Source organism: Podarcis raffonei, chromosome 2, assembly GCF_027172205.1.
Source record: "Podarcis raffonei isolate rPodRaf1 chromosome 2, rPodRaf1.pri, whole genome shotgun sequence".
NCBI classification, from domain to species: domain Eukaryota; kingdom Metazoa; phylum Chordata; class Lepidosauria; order Squamata; family Lacertidae; genus Podarcis; species Podarcis raffonei.
The window spans coordinates 32,445,089-32,466,677 of record NC_070603.1 but is presented as its reverse complement, the minus strand read 5'-3'; the positions used below and the strand labels follow the sequence as shown (position 1 = coordinate 32,466,677).

General features: G+C 44.2%; 2 protein-coding genes across 4 annotated transcripts in view; one reads left to right on the top strand and one right to left on the bottom strand.

Annotated features, from left to right (window-relative positions):
* On the top strand, positions 1–8,873 carry CENPX (centromere protein X). Of its 2 annotated transcripts, none has more exons than XM_053375734.1 (5): positions 1–115; positions 5,452–5,503; positions 5,677–5,730; positions 6,612–6,700; positions 6,898–8,873. In XM_053375734.1, the coding sequence occupies exons 1-5, from the start codon at positions 77–79 to the stop codon at positions 6,910–6,912; spliced, it is 249 nt and encodes an 82-aa protein (XP_053231709.1). In that variant the 5' UTR covers positions 1–76; the 3' UTR covers positions 6,913–8,873. The 2 variants fall into 2 exon arrangements, with proteins under 2 accessions (XP_053231709.1, XP_053231710.1); XM_053375735.1 differs by lacking the exon at positions 1–115 and adding an exon at positions 181–272.
* A 6,235-nt stretch (positions 8,874–15,108) lies between these two features.
* ASPSCR1 (ASPSCR1 tether for SLC2A4, UBX domain containing) overlaps positions 15,109–21,589 on the bottom strand; it is a 66,142-nt gene continuing 59,661 nt past the window's right edge. For both annotated transcript variants that reach the window (XM_053375691.1, XM_053375693.1), the window contains 4 exons: positions 18,732–18,783; positions 16,927–16,993; positions 16,252–16,442; positions 15,109–15,489 (listed from right to left, as the gene is read on the bottom strand). In XM_053375691.1, coding sequence (XP_053231666.1) covers positions 15,476–15,489; positions 16,252–16,442; positions 16,927–16,993; positions 18,732–18,783 — 324 coding nt within the window. In that variant the 3' untranslated portion in view covers positions 15,109–15,475. The remainder of the gene's footprint in view (positions 15,490–16,251; positions 16,443–16,926; positions 16,994–18,731; positions 18,784–21,589) is intronic.

The window sequence follows — 21,589 nt, the reverse complement described above, 5'->3', positions numbered from 1 at the left end:
TGAGCCCTCGGGACTTCCGGCACCTCCTCTGGCCAGTGATTGCGGAGGAGAGTCAAGAGGGCGGGTCCTCTTTGAAATGGAGAAGAGGGAAGAAGGCGCGAAAGGCTTCAAAAAGGTCAGGACGGGGGCGGGGGAGCAGGGGGCCAGGAGGGAATTCACCTTGGAAAGTGATGGGTGGCGGTTAAAGGGTGTGTGTGAACGGGAGCCCTGAGAGTTCAGAGTTTACAGACACGCGCTAAAATGTTATGGCAGGAACTTGGGAAGGTTTCTGTGTAAGTTGTTTCAGTGGTTTGTCAAGTTCTGCAAATCCTGCTGTGAAGCCTAAAGAGGTTCCCTCAGGGAAGACCTGTGTCTTGGGAGGGCTCTTGGTTTAGACTCCCAGCGTTTCCCAAACTTGGGTCTCCATCTGCTTTTGGACTACAATTCCCACCATCCCTGACTTGCTAGCTAGGGATGATGGGAGTTGTAATCAAAAAAACCAACAGCAGCAGGAGACCCAAGTTTGGGAAACACAGGTTTAGAGGAAGGGTCTTATGTAGTTTTGGGGGCCATAAAGAATAGTGGATAGATAGAGCAGCTGGGCCAATTCAGGACTGCAAGAGTTGGGCTTAATCTTCTTGTGGAGAATCAGATGATGATGGGTGCTCAGAAGCTGGGGTGGTTTCCTTAAAGGGTAGGCGTTGGATGTGGAATGGGGTTGGGGAAGGACCAAGGAGGTTCCACTATAAAGTGGTGTTGGGGAGAGACATGAATTGGTAGTGTTTAAGCCCTATCCATTGGGCCCCCCCTCCTTGCTTGAGGGATTTTTTTGCCCCTGGCGTCCGGATTTGTAAGTTAGCCAGGGCTGCCTACCCACCATAATATTATGTCTGTCTGCAGGTCATTTTGTAATGGCCTTCATTTGCTATAGAAATCTGAGGGCTGGGAGTGTGAAAATAATTGTAATAATGGATGTTGTAATAATGGGTAACTTCAGCTGCCTTCAAGTTGCTTAGGTGAACTCACATTCAGGCAGTGACAAAGCAAAATGTATGTAAATGACTGCGCCATGAAACTGTTGGAGAAAAAAACAAAATACAGTGGTACCTCGCAAGACTTCCTTGCTCCAGCATCCCGCCTGGTGATGGTGACAGAGCTGTGGGTGCAGTGTTGGTCCTGCCACTTTGTTCAGCCCCTCCAGACCACAGTAGTAGTTAGGATTATAGCTAGAAACCTGAGTGGTAGCCCAGGACCTGTTGCAAGATGTAAATGATGTTGAACTGATTGGGAAAAGAGACCACGGCCCTATCAAATTAAACATACAAGAATGTGGAATCCTGCCCATGAAGTCAAATATAGGCAAACTTAAATTTCAGAAGAGGGGAAAGGAAAGGAATAGGAAGAGTTAAAATGCTTCCAGGCTGGCTTCTGAACTTGGGACCTTCTGATTGCAAAGCAGGTGTGCTACAACCGAACCATAACTTTTGGGAGATCAGAGCAGATGTCTCTCCATTCATCCTGTAATAAGACTGATCCTTGTAAGCTGCCCTGGGGGACTTTTTGGCCAAAGAATATGGTAAAAATGTTTTAAATGCACTTTCACACTTTCATGGTAAGAGCATAAGAAGAGTCCTGTTAGATCAGACCAAAGGCACATATAATCTAGAACCCTGTTCCAAGTGGCCAACCAAATGCTGATGGGAAGCCCGCAAGCAAGACTTGAGTGCAACAGCACTCTCCCAACTTTTGATTCCCAGTAAATGCTGTTCAAACACCTACAGCCTTTGATAGTGAATTTAGTCATGGCTGGTAGTCATGATATCCCCCGTGAATTTGACTAATCTCCTTCTAAATCCATCGACATTGGTAGACATCGTGGGAGCAAATTCCATATGTGCTGTGTGAAGAACTCCCTTTTGCCTGTCCTGAATCTTCCAACATTCAGTTTCATTGGATTGGCTCAAGAGGAAGGAGGGAGAAAAGCTTCTCTCTGTTCATTTTCTCCACATTGCATCATTGTATGCCCCTTTGTCATGCCATCCCCCCAAATACTCACTCTTTCAAAACTAAGAAGCCCCAAATGCAACTTTTCTTCATAAGGTAGTTGATTCAGTCCTTTGATCACACAAGGCAACCAGAATTATAGCTAGCATTCCATGTGCCATAGCTTTGTAGAATGGCATCATGATATTGGCAGACTTTCCTACTGACCCTCTTAATGGAATATGCTAAACTGGTGAAACTCTCCAGAGCACTTCCAGATATATGCAGCAGGTAGCGCTACAGCCTAGTTAATTTTGTATTTTATTTTCTAGCAAGCCCACATGATAAAATCCGCAAGCTGTTCCTTCTTGTGCAAAGGATTCTTTATATACTAATCTAGATGTTATGCTGAGTTAGGCACGCTCAAACCCTTTGATTTCAAAAGATTTAGAGGAAAGATTGTAGTCAGTGGCAAAGCATCTCTAGTTCAGTTCCCAGCATTTCCAGCTAGGGACGGAAAAGACCTTTGTCTGAAATCCTGGAGAGCCACTTCCCATCAGTGTCAACCAGATGTGGGGAAGCTTTGGCCTCCACACGCTGCTGAACTACAACTCCCATGATCCCTGGCCATTGGTCGTTTCTTGGAGCTGATGGGAATTGTAGTACGGCAGCATCTGGAGTGTCAAAGGTTCTTCATACCTGGCACAGACAATATTGAGCTAGACAAAGCAATGGTCTGACTTGCTTTAAGGCATGCCGCCATGTTCCTGACTCTGGTATGGAGTTAAGGCTCAGACGGCTGATTAACCGCTTATAAAATGAAATTATCATTAGAAATCCTTTGTAACAGAATCTGGGGGGGGGGGGGACTTTTTTAAATCCAGCTTTGGCAACCAGCATCCTGATTACAGCCATTTCTGCACAGTCCTGCCTAGATCTTATTTGTCATTATTATTTTATCTTAACAGCCAGTCCCTCATAGGGGTGTTGGATAGGGATTTCTTACAATACATTAATCAAGCTAGTATTTTCCATTTGGATGAAGAAAGAGTTTGACATTTTAATTAACCCTTCCCAAACCTGTTGTCCTCCTGATGTTTTGGATCCCAACTCATATCAGCCCTGGTGGAAACACCCAATAGGGATTATGGGAATTGTAGTCAGCAACAGCTAGAGAGAATCAGGTTGGGTAATACTGATTTAATCATGAGTTGAAAAAGATATTTTGAACTCGCCTCCAGAACCAAAAACTTATTTCATAAGTTACTTAAACTACCACAAATTCCATAGAACAAATAACTTGATCCATTAATCAGCTGTTCCTAAAATTAGGAAGCTTTTGCTGATAGCTTTTACACTGTATTATATAGATGTGATTTCGGTGTCTTTTTAAAACAGAAAAGCAAGATTAAAATGCTTGGAGATAAATTAATAGCAGTCAATCTATTTTGCTGGTGCTCTATTCTTTAACTGCTCTGGTAGATCACCCTTTTGTCTGACAACTTGTTAAGATATTTAGCCATTGTTAATATATCTCTTCAAGTCTCTTTCCCAAGAGTTCCTTCATCCTTTCTCATACTATGTACTCCAAGCACTTAGTCATATTTTGTTGTTCAGTGTTTGTTGGTATCCTGAACAGAATTTTCAAAGAAAAGCCTAATAAGTACTGAACCAGTATAATGTTGTTGCCACTGGTGTCTTCCTTATACTGTTTTTGTTAATACAACACAACTGCATTTTTCTTGAAATATATTTATATCTTCAGTACACCACAAACATTCTTCACTTGTGGCCTAGCTGCTAAATTTGCTTTTACAAAGATGCAGTTTTCTGGCTCATCTGAAGTGATTCAGGGGACAGTCACTGCAGCTTCTGTTAGTACTTACGTTCATACCAGTCCCTTTCTTGAGCAATTCTTAATTCCTAAAACTGTAAGTCACTGTAATGCATAGTTTTTCATGACTCTCATTTTTATACATCTTTCTTCTCTTAGTGTGCAGTGCTACTTTATATACCAGTCCAGAAAGCCAGGGCTAAAATTAGTAAATCCCACTTCACAGGATTTGATGTGGTAACATCTCTACCAAGAACTGAAAGTTACCTTAGAGGAAAAGATGGAAGAAATATGAAATAAATAAAATAAATCTTTCCTGGGGCTCCCCCAAACCTCCAGAGCAGATTGGTGCAGTGGTGGTTGGGAGAGGGATTACAGTGGCACCTCAGGTTACAGACGCTTCAGGTTACAGACTCTGCTAACCCAGAAATAGTACCTCGGGTTAAGAACTTTGCTTCAGGATGAGAACAGAAATCGCGTGTTGGCGCAGCAGCAACAGGAGGCTCCATTAGCGAAAGTGGTACCGCAGGTTAAGAACAGTTTCAGGTTAAGAACAGACCTCCAGAACGAATTAAGTTCTTAACCCAAGGTACCGCTGTATATGTGGAGAACAAGACCCTTTGTGTATGCAGAAGTCCTTGCCTTAAGCTCAATGATTTTACTGGATGCAACCCTAGTTAATTAATGGAAGGGCATCTTTTTTTATTGGGATGGTTGTAAGCTAAGGGCATACACCTTATTTCTTTAGTTTATTCTGGTTCTAACAGAACAGGAGAGCAAATGCTAAAAAGGGCCTTTCCATCTGGCAGCTCACTTTTTGAAGGTGCAAGTGAGCAACCTATTCTGAGAAATTCATGTGTGAATTTGGATGTTACTGACTAGTCAACGAAAAATTGTTTAACATGATTCTAATCTCATGCAATTCTATCCAGCCACTGAGCTGGGTTGAAGAGGCTCCTTCTGCATGTCCTACCATCAGTTGAGGTACAATGGATGGGAACAGGAAAAGAGGGCGGTTCTGTTTGGAGCACTCAGGTTGTAGAACTGTCTGTCTAGGAAGAGCCACGTAGCCCCCTTGCTTTTTGGTCTTCTGCCTCAGGTTTAGGACCTTCTTGCTAGCTTTTGGCCCAACTTTAGTGTCTCTTTTCCTTTTTTCATCTCCAGTATGGTTTTCTTGGCTGCTGCTGCTGCTTTTTGAGATTGTGTTCTGATTATGTATTGCTTTTACCCTGATGAGAGCCAACTTGGGCACCCTTGTATTCAGAGCAGAAAGGCAGAATTAAAAACCCCTATAATAAATAAGATAGCACAACTAAGGCACTTGGTGGGGAGGAGAATTATCGCCGATTAATAAAAAAGTTTGGGCCTCAGCAACAGAGAAATGGTGGGTGATGGAGCCAGTTATGTGGTCCCTGCCCAGGGATGGAAGATTGGCATCAATAGTTGTTGCTCTCTTGGTCCCAGAGAATGAGATGCAAAACAGGTAAGGTAATATACTTTATTGGCTGAGCTTCTTTTGATGTACTCCTACACCGGCAGAAGTTGATCTCATAAAAGATATTGCTTTACCTATTTTATATCTCTTTGAAATGGAAAGACAGGGAGATTCACTTTTTCTCCATTAACACCCCTTGACTGATTTCCTTTCCATGCAGGAGACCGTGAACAAACTGCTCCAGCTCCACTTCAAAGATGACAAAACACGAGGTAATTGCTTTTCCTTCTGTCTCAATAAGGAGGCCAATTCCTGCTCACAATCTTGCCAAACTTTTCTGCAGAGAGATCATGCCCTGGAATATCAGAGGTAACCATGATTCCTGGGTTGTGGGCAGATAACTGGGCTGGGCATTTCTCATGGTTACTTTTCCCCCTCTTTCCAGTCAGTGGTGATGCTCTGTCGCTCATGGCAGAAATGCTCAAAGTGTTCGTTCGAGGTAAGTTGTAAAGGACTGTGCCTTTTTTCCATAGAATGGCAGTCACAGATGAATGACATGGAAGGACGAAAATTAGTGCAAAAATCAGAAGACTATAAAAACTCTTTATTCTTTTAAGGTGTAGCCTCACTGCTCGTTCAGTACTAGTCGACAGGAGATACTAGAAGGAAGAAAGCAGGACAAGCTAAATCTTGGTTCAGCACAAAAACCAAGTCCTGAAGAAAGAAAACCCTTGATCTTTCTATGAGAAACTAGTAGATTCTTCCTGAAACCTTACACTTTAGCCAGGCAATAGAGCTTGATTTTCCAGGCTTGATACAGAATAGCTTAAATGCTGAAAGCTTATTTTTAATGATGCTTCCATCAGATATATAAAGCTTAGGACTTTCTCAGCAGAATGAGTTCATGAACTGCTGCAGGGGTGGGGAACTTGGGACCCTCTAGATGTTGCAAGACTACATATCCCATCATCTGCAGCCACCGGCTATGCTAACTGGGGCTGATGGGAATTAGAGTTGAGCGGCATCTGGAGGGCCATAGGCTCCCCAACCAGGACTGTTTGGAGCCTCAGCAGCTAGGTGGAGCTAGGTGGACATGTGCACATTCAGAAGGTAGCACATGCTTTGCTTGGGGATAATTTGCCTGAACGTTGAGAACAATTTTGGGCAAGGAAAAAGTGCTGAGTGGTGAGAAGTTAACACTTCCTGAGCTGAAAGTCCAGTATTAATACTGTGAATTGCAGACTTATTTGTTCCCAAGCAAAGCCTCTCAAAGTAACTTTTTTGTTACTTGACAGATGTCATTCCTCCCTAAAGGCCATTTCTGTTACCCTTCCCAGTCCCTACTTGTTGCACCTTGCCTGCCTTGTGTGTTTCTTGCAGAGGCAGCCGCACGAGCCGCACGGCAGGCTCAAACGGAGGACCTGACCAGGGTGGATGTGGAGCACGTGGAAAAAGTGCTGCCGCAGCTGGTATGTAACGCACAGCTTGGATTCCTAAATTAACAGGATAAGGATGTGGGCAAAGGCATCTTAATCCCCTTCCTTTGGGGGGATGTTTGGCTGGTTAGTAATATCCTCACTGGGCAACTGGAACTCAGGCAAATCAGCCAAACAGTTTGGGGAGAAGTCTTTGCTCACAGTAACTTAAAAACACTTAATGTTTACAGCTTTTGGACTTCTAGAAACCTGATGGGGCAAAGCCCACATTCCTGCTAGGGGGAAGATCGTGGCCTGACCTCTGGAGCAAAGTGGAAGACAGGCTTTGAAATGGAATCTGCCCCGCCGTGATTCTGCTTGCTCGGACGATATTCTCATCACCTCTCTCCTTCCTTGCCAGCGCAGTTGCGGTTGTTTGCTATCTCTCTTTCTGGGCACTCCATGATGGTCAAAGGCTGGCTGCTAAGGGCTGGAATCTTTTCTCTCTCTCCCCCCACCCCTCCCTCTTTGTGATGGGATGCCTGGAGTCAGTGACACTCACCATCTGAGGCTGCGTCCTAGCCTGCTGCTGTTTCCGATTCACAGCCAGGCAGAGTCTACACTTTCTTTTCCAATGGGAGAAGCAGGTGCCTTCCTGTAAGGGTGTGTGGAAAGAGTGAGTATGCCTGGAAGCATTCCCCACACCGTGGGCTCTCATCACCTCAGCAGGCATTTAAAGGCCAGCTCCGGGCCTGTCTGCTGTCTGAGTTCTTAAACAGGAGCCGAGCCCCAGGTCTGTGCCAGCATCAGGTACCTGATCTTTATTTTATAAATAAACAGTGCTTGTCCCTCAATCCTTTCCAGCATTCCACTGGGGCCATGACATCAAAGAGGGCTTGGAACCTTTTAACCATTTGATATTCCTCTCAGAAGCTGCTTCCCTCTGCTATAAATTTGTTCTCACAAAGAAACTTCAATAAATCAAAAATAGTCTCCCTCCCTCGCGCGGGGCTCCTTGTTGCAATTAATCATAGAAAGTCAAGTAGCTTCAAAGAGTCGTTTGGCCTCCCCCCCACCCTCTTTGTAGGACGAAAGAAAAACTTTCAAAAAGGGGCAGAATAACAAACAGCATGTGTGAGGATCCCACATCACGCACAGCCCAGCCCCTCTGTGTCAGCGGGGCAGGACGGGGGGGAGAGAAGAGAGCTGTGAAATAGTAAACCGTATACATGGGGGCAGGGCATAGCCTAATGAAGCTTTTTTTCTATTGCAAAATAAAGGCTAGGCCTACGGAGAGAGAAGCAATTGCCACTCAAGGTACTGATAGGCTGCAATCCTATACCTACAGATCTGGGCCTACACCCCATTGAACTCAACGGGGCTTACTTCCGAATGGATATAGAGAGGAGTGCGCCAAGAGGCAGAACAAGACCAAGGCAGCAATGATACTGTCAGCTAGTGGTTAGCAGCCATGCTGCCTGATAGGTATAGCACGCGCATGACTTTTCTAAGGTACCAGTTGCTACGTATTGGTAATGACAGGGATGAAGGACTGCTGGCTTTGAATGCTGGCTCTGAAATACCCAGTAATGTTTACGCTGAAAAACACAGGATGAGGGTTAGGTGGAATGCTGCCGTTTCCCAGAACTGTCATAATGCTGTCTTCCTACAAACCCATGGCCTATAAATTAGGAACCAGCGGTACAAAAGCAACTTCCCTTTCTCCTGTTCTGCCTTTGTCAGCCTCAACCATGGTTTAGCAGAGGGGTGAGTAAGCTCTTGCTGGTCTACAACTCCCATGATCCCTCACCACTGGTGGCGATTCTGGCAGGAGCTGTTAGGAATCCAGCAAATTCTAGGAGTGCTACATGTTACCCTGCTTTAGCAGCCTTTTAACCATGGTTTAGCGTTTCCAGTATTCTCATCTTCATCAGATTTTAAAAACAGAAGTGGATTTATCAGTGCGTATTAACACTAAACCCTAGGATGCTCCTTGTAGCAGGTCAAAGTATTTGTCCATGTAGTCTACTCTAGCTGGGAGTTGTTCTCTTAGGCATTATTCTTTCCCACCTGGTTCCTTAAACCAGAAATTGAATTTGTAGCTCTTTGCTATGTCTGCATTAGACAAATATGGTAGTGCAATGTTTATAGCTATTTTGCTCAATTGTGACAAAGCATGAAAACAATGTTGCGCTCTGTTGCATCATAAAACGTATGCTACAAACTACTGATAATGCATGCACTCCTTTGTGCTCGTTTATTGGGAATCTAAGGTTGGTGGGGCTTTACTTCAGAGGATGTGGGCTTAAGAGCAGTACTAAAGACAGTATTTAGTTTTGTGTGTGTCCCCCAAGAACTAATGTGCATAGTTCTTCTCCATTTGTATCCTCACCACAACCCTGTAAAGTAGGATAGGCTGAGAGATAGCGACTGGCCCAAAGTCACCCTGGTTGAATGCAGATTTGAACCAGTGTGTTCTCAGACCCACACTAGTCTAACCAGTGTACCACACTGCTCTTGACATGTACATTAAGGATACTTGTAGGGCTTAGGTTAGAAGTTAAAGGTATCTGATCAATCAGAATTTTTACAGCCATCTGTTAAGCGAAGTGTCTTGAAGTACCGGCCTAAAACCTTGCTTTTAGTCTACTCAGAAGCAAGTCTCACTGAGCTCAAAATGATCTGGTCAAAAGTGTTAACAGCCTTAAAGGCTAACTTTTCCCGTAATTTGCAAATATCTTCTCCATTTCCATTTGGTTTAATGTAGTCTAGGCCTTGGACGAGCAAATGGCCCAGGCAGCTGCTTCCTATATAGTTCTGAATTGTATAAAACAGGCCGATCACCAGAGTTGAGCAGCTTTGACTAAACACAAAGCTTAATCCCCCATTAAGCAAGGGGTGTGAATGTACTACAGAACATTTAATATGGGTTTAAACACACATGTACCCACAGCAAAGCTAAACTAAAACACATGTAGGTCTCTGTTCTGCATACACTTGCACACTGACTTAACAGGATGTCTCTGTTTAAATTTCTAAAGGGAAAATCCAAATTATGGCCCAAACCTGGTGCTAAAAATTGGGAGGGGGGTTTATGGTAATATGCTATCCTTCCCCACCACCCACTCTATGAATGGGACAGAGGGAACTGGCTCTCTTTTTCACCTGATTTATGCTACAATCCTGTGTACACACTTACTTGGGTGTAAAGTCTCATTGAACTCTGTGGGATAGAGATGTACTATTAAAAGTCTTGGTCTTAAACAGGGCACAGTGAGTTTGCGTGCAGTACCAAACAAATTTATTTGGAATATAAACTCTGGCAGCAGAGAGGTGTGATTCAACCATACAATGTAGCTGGAAGTGCTAGTCAAGCTGCATCTTCTTCATTTCAACATGATCAAGATTTTAATTTTGAGACTCTAGAGATTATCTGATGCATAGCTGTCAACTTTTCCCTTTTCTTGTGAGGAATCCTATTCGGAATAAGGGAATTTCCCTTTTTAAAAAAGGGAAACGTTGACAGCTATGATCTGATGGGTCCTTTTTATTGCTGCTGCAGTTGAATCTATTCATAGTCCTACTTTGGTCACAATTCAGCCTTTGAACATGGGCCCTGAGCCGGAGTCCCTGTGCATCAGTCTGCCTAATGCACACCTGAGTGATTATTGCTCCTAGAAGAAACACTCTACACTTTACAATTGCACATGTATCAGTGTTAAAGCATCTGTTGCCTGGGAGAAAGGAAGGCAGAAGAAAATTGATACTACTACATGCAATCAGAGGGATTTTATTTTTTTTAAGTGACAGTGTAGGTAGGATCAAACCAGCGCTCTTACCTGCTCAGTTGTTTTAGGAGAGGCAAGTGAGTCAGCAACCAGTGCAGATCTTGAATCTGACACAGGGCAGGATGTGTGCAAGTACAGCAAAGAAGGGCTCTCTGAACAAGAGGTGGGGGAACCTGCCACTCTCCGTATGTTGTTGGACTAGAAGTCCAATCTTTCCTGACCATTGGCCGTGCTGGCTGAAGCTGATGAGAGTCCAGCAGCACCTGGAAGGCCACAGATCTCTCATCTCCGCTTTGAAGGAAGACACGAGCAAAAGCAAGAACTGAATGACCACCCACAATTAGGGATTATGAGGTACATGTGTCTTAACAGCAAGCATTGCTGCAGTATAGAAACTATAGCAGCATCAACTACCGTATTTTTCGCTCTATAACACGCACCCGACCATAACACACACGTAGTTTTTAGAGGAGGAAAATCTGTAGGCATGCCACCCGTAGGCATTCCCTCCATAACACGCACAGACATTTCCCCTTACTTTTTAGGAGGAAAAAAGTGAGTGTTATGGTGCAAAAAATACGGTAATTGTTTTACATTTTTCAAGGAACAGCTTCTAATGAAAATGTTGTGAGTGAAAAAAAACAACCCCCCTCAACCTTTGAAATGTAAGTAACTTTATGGTCAAAACTTAGAAACAAGACAGCTTGGCATTTTCAGTCTGGGGCTTCAATCCGCAGGGCGTCATCCCTTCCCTGTTTCCCTCCATGGCTTGTAATAAAAATATAGCAATAAAACAAAATTCTGTTTTTCAAGAACACACATACACCTTTCAGCCAGAGACCCATATGCTAATGCGTATGATCTGTCCTAACAGCAGTGTGTGTGTTCTGTTTGAACAACATTTCAGCGCAGAATGCTGGCTGCTTGATTATGTGACAGATCTTACAGTATAAAGATACAAAGGGCAGATCACAGGGAAAACCAGAAAGCAGCTTGGGTGTCAACACTAACCGGCCCAAAGGAAACAATTAGAAACCTCCAACGTAGAGTGCAGAAAGATGAGATCTGCCAAGCTCCTAGCACAGAGAAATGGACTTACTGAAGAACCACACAGACCACATTCTTCCAGGTAAGGGTAATAAGGCTAGAATTGGCACTGTCCTAACCTGGCCTGGATTTAGTTTCCACTTTGTCTTCTGTAGCAGCCACCCTCCCAGTACCACAGATGGCAGCAGCGTGTGTGTGGAACAGTACAGTTAAAGCAGGATTCAGTTTTCATCAGCTGTTGTCTTATACACTCATCTTCTTTGGTGGCTCAGTTTTTGGGTGACATTAAAGATCTGCGCCTTTGCTATTTTAACTGCTCTCTGCTCCCTGTGTGCTCTGAAGCTTTTCTCCCTACCTTTTCCCTCCCCCCCCTCCCCTCCTGGTTTTCTTCAAAGCGGCTGGACGCATTTGGAAGTAATTAGACCTGAAGGGAAATGTTGGTCAGTCTGGGAGACAATGACAAGTGCCAGGAACCCTTGGTGCCCCTTCCAGCCACTTTGAAGTTCATTCAGATGGTACAATGCTCTTGTTTTCTTTGTTGGAAAAGCAGGGGCAGGAGGGAAATGGGCCATGTCAGGCACACTGAACAGGAAGCAGGTTACTCTGAACTGATAGAGAACCCGAACAAGTAGGTGGAGAGGATGTGCAATTCAAAAAGAGACTAATTGAAAGGCCTCTTATGGTCACCCTGCTTCCATACACCTACAAATTGTGCACTCTCAGAAAAAAGTGTAACTCTTAGCACCCATCTAGCATCAAACTAGCCTGATCTGTTAGCCTGCAGCAGAGATAGTTCTCCTCCTCTTATTCATCAACTATTATGTAGAAGAGCCAGGGTCTTTGAATAGCATAGGACAGAGTTAAAGAAATTAGCTTAACTTCACAACTGTTTACAGAGGGGCAATTGAATCACACTTGGATCCAGAAGCCTTTGAAGTTGCACAAGTGTTTAGGGAGCACCATACTGTTGTCATGGGAAGAGATGGGTGCAGATGTTATTTAAGGACCTATAGCCCTTAATGGCCTTCCTCAGCCCTCAGCAACTGATTATTTAACAGGGGTTACGGTTTGAATTCAATAAGGGCTGGAGGAATAATGCACTCAGTTGGCTCACTGCTGCCCTGTATATGGCTGAGCTACCTTGCATGTCTCAGTTTAGAGCAATCTGCATGTATCCACAGCAATCTGCTAGCAGGTATCCCTTGCTTATAATGTGATGTGTGCAGCGGCCCCCTGGGCCCAGAGAAACTTTCATATTTTTGAATATGACCGGGGAGGAGGGAGAAGTGAGTGACAAGACTAAATGATTCAATGAGTCAACATATATGGGTGGGAGTTATACATATGTGATGAGAATACCTTCTGGTTAGTGAATTTTATGGGGGAAACATCCATTTGATAACAATGTGGATTAAGCTGCAACCTGTTTCTTTTTATGATATTGTTGGGGAGAGGTGCTAATGGACCACAAAGCTCTAATTGAAAATGCTAGTTACTGCATTTGTAATTTTAACAAACTAGAAATCAACAGACCATGGCTTATGGCGGAGGAGCTGGGAAAGCACTCATTGCAGCTGAAATAGACATGCCAACTATATATTGATATGACTCCAACTGGAAACAAATTGTGATTAACCGCTGCACAGATGGGTTCCTTTTGCTGCACATTGGAATAATCATTGTAAAAGTCCTCAGTTAGAATAACATATTTTTTCCTGTTTTGTAATGTATTTTTATATAATAACAGTGTTTTCATTGAGAACAAACGTCAAAAGTTCTGAAAACTACCAGATATTATCGCAGTTCAGACCAAAATGATGGCAACTAGCAAGCCAGTGGTGTTTTTCTCTCCCAGAGTAAATATTTTCCACCTTGCTACTATTTGGGCAGCCTTCTGGCAAGCCTGATATCAGGAGTTGGCATGGTTAGGAAGTTCCCAGGACGCAGAAACCCGAGCCCTTGAAACTGCTGATGGGCAGGGGTCGTAAGCTGCTGCCACTCCGATCTTTCTGGGCCTAATCTGAACTATGGGTTGACAGGAAGCAGTTGCCGGTGCTCATTTGTGCTGCCAGGGACTGGACATGGAGGGAGCACAATATTAGCAATTGGTTTAGAAAAAGCAACCAAGGAAACAGAAATGAGGACAGCTTAAACTGGAGAAAAGGCAGCTCAGGAAAAAAAGATACAGGTGGAATACAGAATAATACTTCAACAAAGATATGAACTAGTTGAACATCTGAAGGCTCTGAGGGTAGCGAAGAAGAAAACCAGCATTTGGCTGTTCCTCAAATGCTCCCAGTAATTGATGGAAGCCTTAAGTAGGGCTCAGTCTGAAGCGCAACACATCTGTGTTGCATTTTTCTAGTGATTTGTCTGTTTTATCGCTTTATATATTGTATGATCTATTTTTTGTTACATTTGCTTTTTCGGAAGCCACTTTGTGATGTTTTCTTCCAGTGAAAAGCAGTGTAGAAATACCGTATTGTTTGCCCTATAGGACGCACTTTTTCCCCTCCAAAAATGAAGGGGAAATGTGTGTGCGTCCTATGGGGCGAATGCAGGCTTTCGCTGAAGCCTGGAGAGCGAGAGGGATCGGTGCGCACCGACCCCTCTCGCTCTCCAGGCTTCAGGAAGCTATCCGCAAGCCTTGGGAGCCTGGTGGGAGTTCCCGCCAGGCTCCCAAGGCTTGCGGACAGCAGCCTGCAGCCCAAAACCTGGGAACGCAGCGGAGCGCACCCCGGGCTTTGGGCAGCTCTCCGCAAGCCTGGGGAGCCTGGCGGGAGTTCCTGCCGGGCTCCCTAGGCTTGCGGAAAGCAGCCTGTTCTGGGGGCTGGGGTTGGGGGAAGCTCGGGCTTCCCCCCCCCCAGCCCCACGCCTGGGGGGGAAATAATTTTTTTTCTTTATTTCCCCCCCCCAAAAAAAACTAGGTGCGCCCTATGGGCCGGTGCACCCTATAGGGCAAAAAATACGGTACATGATTCAAACATGCACATAAAGCAAAGCAAACTGTGTGCTTATTAAGAAGTGACAGCATGAAATCAACAGAAACTACCGTAAGCTAGTGTTCAAAAGGAAGTAGGAAGAGGCTCTGGGAACACTGGAATATTTAAAAAGATAAGCCAATGGAAGTTTCGTTATGGATCTGAAGCTCCAAAAGGGTTTTGGCATGTGACCTTGCCTACATCCTCTGCTTGTGCATCACACATATCTTTAATATAAAGATGACCATGAAGTGCATTCTGGCTTGCCTCTTCTTGCCAATGGCATTAAAGAATTAAAAGCAACATACTGAAGACTTTGAGATGACATCCTTTTTGGCTATCACTAACCTATGTTGTCTGAAGCAATTTTGCGGGGATTTTGTGTGTGTGTTTTATTACCCCAAAAGAGTATTCACTGACCTCTCTTAAGTGTTGCCAGGTCCTAAGGCATCTCTTCATTCAGATCTACCAACAGATTTTGAGAACTACAAAATATTGCAGCAACGCATGGTGCCCGCAGCACTGGAAAAGGAGTGTCCAGCGTGTGGCAGGCATGGAGTCCTATGGGTTACCAGAAGCAAACCTCCAACATAGGGGATTTGGTGAAAATTTATACAACACAAAGGTGATCATCTGACAACTGACGTAAGTGTCACAGACTCATATATGACCAGCCAACTGGGTTTTTAATTATCATCAACAACCTGGTCCTGAAATTTCCAGCACCTACACAACAAATACAGCAAAGTAGTTCTACAAATTTTCGCGCCTACTTCATGTTAGTTAAACAACAGCGTGGCTGGAGTGTGTCTCTGCTTTACCCACCGCCCAAACATAATGTTGCACACAGAGCAGCAGAATGGGCAACAGAAAATGGTGCTTGCAATTTTATTCTGAAAAATCCGTTGGCTGGGCCCTGTCTTTCAGCAGCTTCACATGAAGGAAAACAGAGCAACCCAACTTGCCTCTCAGCCAGGTGAGGCAACTTTCTGAAGGTGGAAATCACAAGTCCTTCATCGCTTCCCACCTGAAATGCAAACATAAAGCAACTGTGAAAGCAACCTCTACTACAAACTTTGATATAGTGGAGCTTCCAACTGCTGAGCTTTCCAGAGACTCCCAAATGATAGGTCCTTTCAGACTGAAAAGTACATTAGAATATTTTAGGGCTCTGCTGGTAGGAGACTAAACAGGGCCACGTTTTATAGGGGGAGACAAGCATGGCGTACCATGCCTAAGATGGGTAGTAGGAAAGGAGTATGGGGGTAGTGGGAAAGGAAAGGAAAGGAAAACTGATCTGCTTGAGGGAAATTCCTTCCCAGCCCTAAATCAGGATATTCAGATACGCACTTAGCTGACGAGCCAGACTGCCGCACAGAATCTTTTTTAGGAGCAGTACAATGGCTAGGAACAAGTAAGGTAAAGGTAAAGGGACCCCTGACCATTAGGTCCAGTCATGACCGACTCTGGGGTTACGGCACTCATTTTGCTTTACTGGCCGAGGGAGCCGGTGTACAGCTTCCGGGTCATGTGGCCAGCATGACTAAGCCACTTCTGGCGAACCAGAGCAGCGCACGGAAACACCGTTTACCTTCCCGCTGGAGCAGTACCTATTTATCTACTTGCACTTTGACGTGCTTTCGAACTGCTAAGTTGGCAGGAGGTGGGACCGAGCAACAGGAGCTCACCCCGTTGCGGGGATTCAAACTGCCGACCTGATCGGCAAGTCCTAGGCTCTGTGGTTTAACCTACAGCGCCACCCGCGTCACTGTAATGCTTAAGAAGGTACCTGGCAGCTTCAGCCACTTTGGCACTTTCCCAGATGGCATCCTCCTTACTGGTGGCTGTGCTGCTTCAGGAGCCACTGCTGCTTCTGAGTGCCCTCTTGCCACGCTCCCATCAGTCTCATTTGGTTTAGGTAGGGAACTAAGAACAGGATCTGAATTTCGCTTAGTGGGAGGTGCTGATTTAGACAACCGCCTGAGAGAAAAGGTAAGTATTAGATGTTCACATGGGTCTTCCAGTTGCTAAGCTTACATATTCCAAAATGTAAATCACTGCAAATACTGTTGCGAAAGCCAGAGGTTGCATATCAGCAAAAATGCCTTCCGATCCCTATGGCTTTTGATACTACAGGGGTCTCTCTTCATTCATTTGGGGTGTTCAAAGCTGTCAGTGGGAGAACACGTGTAAAAGCAAGCTTTGTAAACTGCTGGCAAACTCTTCATTGGGCAAGGTAACAACTCAGTGGAATGGTCTCCCTTGGGAGGTGGTAGACTCTCCTTCACTGGAGCTTTTTAAGCAGAGGTTGGATGGCTATCTGAGAGGGATGCTTTAGCTGAGATTCCTGCATTGCAGGGGGTTAGACTAGACAGAGGATCCTCGGGATTCCTTCCAACTCTGCAGTTCTATGATAACTCACTCATCCACAACAGCTTCAAAAAGAATTACTCATACTACTTACCTAGCTACTAAGATGTCAGCTTCAGAAGGGGACACAGCAGATTCCAGGAGGTCCGACCTCAGATAATCTGTTAAACAGACACACACCCCTCACTCAAAGTTCTTGTCCTTCAGAGCTAGGAAGCCCCATGATGCAACTCTGTTGTTTTGTGAAACCAATAGCCCCAACAAGCTGCACTAATCCTCTTCAGTACTCTTCTCCCAACCTGTGAAACATTTATCTCAACTTCTAAGATTGTGTATTTTAGAACATGCATCTGCCTATCAGATCCTATTCTGTGAACTAGTTGAGTAAAGACTGCAACATTACACAAAAATAGAACTGCCAGACAGGGATGGTGTCTCCCCCTGCTTGTATATGTTTCTTTTATCATTTAGTTCTTGGCAGTTTCCTAGTAAATTGAACCGTTAGGAGAGACTACCAGATGTTATCTTCAACCTGCAGCACAACCCTACTCTGATCTTCCCTGCAGACAAATCCCCCTAAAGCCCATCCAACTATGGTGGTCAGTCCTGCTGCATTTTAAAGATGTCCAGAACAGTATGCACCACACAGACATTTGTCCTCAGATTAACAGTGAACCATGGCAAGAGACAGCTGTGAAATGTTCACGTGGACATTTACTGTATTAGTGTCTGGTCCAAAAAAATAAGTTAGATAATAATAATAATAATAATTTTTTATTTATACCCCACCCTCCCCAGCCAAGGCCGGGCTCAGAGTGGCTTACAAGCAATAATAAAAACAAGATGAATGATTACAACTTAAAAACAAAAATAAAATACAACATTAAAATAATGGAACATTAAAATATTAAAATGTAGCCTCATCGCAGGAGGAGAAGGAAAAGAAAAAAGAAAGAGAGGGAGGGAGGGAATCAAATTGGCTCCAAGCCAAAGGCCAGGTGGAACAACTCTGTCTTACAGGCCGTGCGGAAAGAAATCAGATCCTGCAGAGCCCTGGTCTCATGAGGCAGGGCGTTCCACCAGGCCGGAGCCAGTGTTGAAAAGGCCCTGGCTCTGGTTGAAGCCAATCTAACTTCCTTAGGGCCCGGGACCACTAGAGTGTTGTTATTTATGGACCTTGAGGCTCTCCGTGGGGCATACCAGGAGAGGCGGTCCCGTAGGTACGAGGGTCCTAGGCTGTGAAGGGCTTTAAAGGTCAAAAGCAGCACCTTAAATCTGACCCTGTACTGATGCAGAAGATATACATAAAGTTGCCATACTTTGGACCCAATTTTTACTTAAGGTCTAAATACCTACCCTGAAAAAGTGTGCAAATCTGCACACTAACTGAAGATGGGCCAATTCAAAAAAGATAATCATGCAAAATAGGTGAGGTATTAAGATTTCTATAGCTGTTAGCTAACTCAAGATACACACAATAGGACAAAGAGTACTCCCTAGCTGAGTCAAAAAAGAATTGAGAAAGGGGTGATACATAGGAAGCAGAGATTTTCACTTAAAAACAGGCCTCACCCCCAAATTGGGGAAAAAAGCCACCTGTGAACCAAAATTTCTACAGCAAACAATGAATGGCACCAAGATTCAGTTCATTTCACCTTAAACCAGAGTGGGCACTTCCCTTACAACCATTTCCATATTGGGCTATCATTTAACTTGCATCAAACGAAAAGGTTTCATGAACCTCTAAGAGCCCCGAGCTATAAATATCCACTTATTTATGCCCAACACATTAATCAGAGTTCAGCCACCATAGCTGAAACCGTGGACACAGTTCATCTAGATGCTCATGTAACAACTATGCAGAGTTTCTTATGGAGAGGAAGAAGATAAGTGACTCACCTTTCTGCATCTCAGATCCAAAATGTACAATGGCAGCAGGGAAGAGGTTAGCCTATTAACAAGAGAAAATATCCAGGGTTAGAAGAAACACAGCCAGGGCCAGAAATGCCTCTCCTCTCAGCCTTGGGAACATGCATGCACAGAACAGTACTGTTTCCTTGAAACTTAAAAGTGGGGAAATCTTGCTTGTCACAACATGGCTGGTTTCATACATAACGCTAAACCATGGTTTACTAAACTGACTTAATGTTATGTGTGAACCCGGCCCAATAACTTCACAATGGTTTACTTACTGCCAACAAACTACACTCTGAAGCTATGGTTTGTTGCAGCAATGGTTTGAACCTTGGTTTGTTCTAACAGTGACCTGGCATTACTCCCAGCATCCTTCCTCAACCATGGTTTGTTTGACCACCCCATCCTAGATGAAGCTTACCAAACTGTAAAGGAAAAGGCAAGAGAAGCAGGAGAAGCAACAAACTAAACTTTGGAATACCAAGTAATCATTGTCCGCGGGACAACTTGTGGTTAACTTGTAGACTTTTAAACAAACGATGGCTTACCACTCTGTGCAAACCAGGTCACCACATTTCAAGAATACCGAGAATGCCACCATGCTGGCAACAAAGCCCTTTACATATTTGTAGGCAATCACAATATAGCCCAGCCTTTCCTAAACTGGTGCTTGCCAAGTGTTTTGGACTACGATGGCTGGCCATGCTGGATGGAACCGATGGGAGCTGGGAGTCCAACAACATCTGGAGGGCCCTACATTGGAGAAGTCTGGTGTAAGATGTTAAGTGTTGATGAACTGACTGTGCTGCTAAATTCAATACATATGTAAGTGGAAAGTTGCCCAGAATGTCCAGCACAGTCACATTTGTTTTCAAAAGAGAAAATTTAAATAATGGGGATTTGTGGATAAATAATTAAATGTAATATCTTGACTTTCTACATCAAGCACCCAAGTTAGCCAACAATATATAATACAGGGCAATTAAAAAAGAATCCTATAAATATGAATATACAACAACAGCAAATGAACAAGAATTTAGTTACCATCTATCTATGTATCTACGTATCTATCTATATTTAAAAGGAAGTTGAAAGGTAACATTCATTTGCTTAGAGGGCAGCTGGGTGCCTTGCAAAGCACAGTGCTTGTGAGACCCTCCTGCCACCCCTTGCTCTAGAGATACCCACCATCTTAATTCACCCAGAGGCATCTATAAATATAAATTAGGACAAGCGGGTGTCATGGGCACATACCCAAAGTCTTTTAAGTGCCTGGCAATGCTTGTGGGGTGGGGAGAGGGAGTGAGGAACATGTTCTAAAAGTATTAATACAAAATTTAAGTATGTCAGAAGCAGGACATGGAGGCAGTTGGACCATTAGATGACAAAGGAGAGAAAGGATGCTAATAGGAAGATAGGGAGATTGCAGCAAAGCTGGATGAGCAAAAAATAATAATACTGGATATCTGCTAATAAACCACTTTCCTGGAAATGAGGGCATCTGAAGATCTAAGTCATGAAGGGGGGAAGATGATGACATTCTAGGACTTACTGACAAATTAGAAACTTAGCTCACTGGGACTGGATGGAATATACCTGAGAATTCTTAAGTTATTCAGGATGGTGAGAACTCAAGCTCCACAAGGATCTTTCCAAACTAAAGGAGCAACAACATGGCAAATCCTGTTCCATGTAAACACCTACAAAGGTGATGCACACTGAGGCAAAAATTCCCAGCATCGTAAGTCTGGAAATCTTATGCTTCCCACCAAACACATCATTCCATTATCAGTGTTCTTGATGGAGAACCTCTGATTTGGGTCCAAAAGCTATGTATTGGAACGAAAGAGGACAGGATGGTGTATATTCACTTGCCACAGAAACCACGTTGCTTCCATTATTTGAAGAGACTGATGTGAAACAATGTCAGGATACTAAGAATACGCCTGCATAACAGTGACCGCAGAATGTCTCTTCCTGACCCATTCGCCATAGACTTGGAATGAGCACCTGAGGGGCGGATGTGGGCATGGGCACTCAAAGTGGCCGACAACGTCTAGCTCCCAGGAAAAGCCCGCACTCCCTGCCCTCCTCAGCACCAGGGTTCACCTCCTTTCTAGCGACGAGGTCTTTCACAGTGCCAACCTGACATCCTAGCAGTAGGAAACAATATTTATTAGGCCCCTTAAAAACATTTTCTTTCTCAAGCAGCGGGACCCAGGGTTGCCAGCTCCACCAGAAGCCAGTCACAAAGACGGCTCTCCGTAAACTTTTTAATTAAAAAGTACCAGACACAGTTAAGAAACCCCCAAGAAAACTCTTACAAAAGCTTTGATGTCCCCGCTGCCTTCATCTGAAGGGATCCTACTATTTAGGGAATGGATTAAAAAAAGAAAAAGAAAAAAGAAGGCCCCCCTCCCCAAACCTCTTCACATACACACTATCCTTTTCACGCCAGTCACAACGTTGGAAAATGAGGTTTTTGTAGCGTGTTAGTGTTGGAATTTTTTAATAACCTCCCCTCTCTTTTTCCCCTCTCCTGCCCAATTATCATGATGAATAATTAACATTCTGAAGGAGATAACTAAGCACAGCATCTCGGAGCTCAAAGCCCTTTAGTTCAAAGCCCTGCCCTTTTCTCTTCGATTCTCCAGTTGCTGCCACTAAAACTTCCTTGTCAATCAAGCTCTGGGCACACACATCAAAGCTTCATGTGGGAATGGCCCCAAGGGGTCAGAGAAAATTCATGGCAGGGCCTGTGAGTGAGGCACAAAGAAAGAAGGGATAGACAGAGCGCAGAGGAACATAGTTCAAGAATGAGAGACACACGAGGCACAAATGCT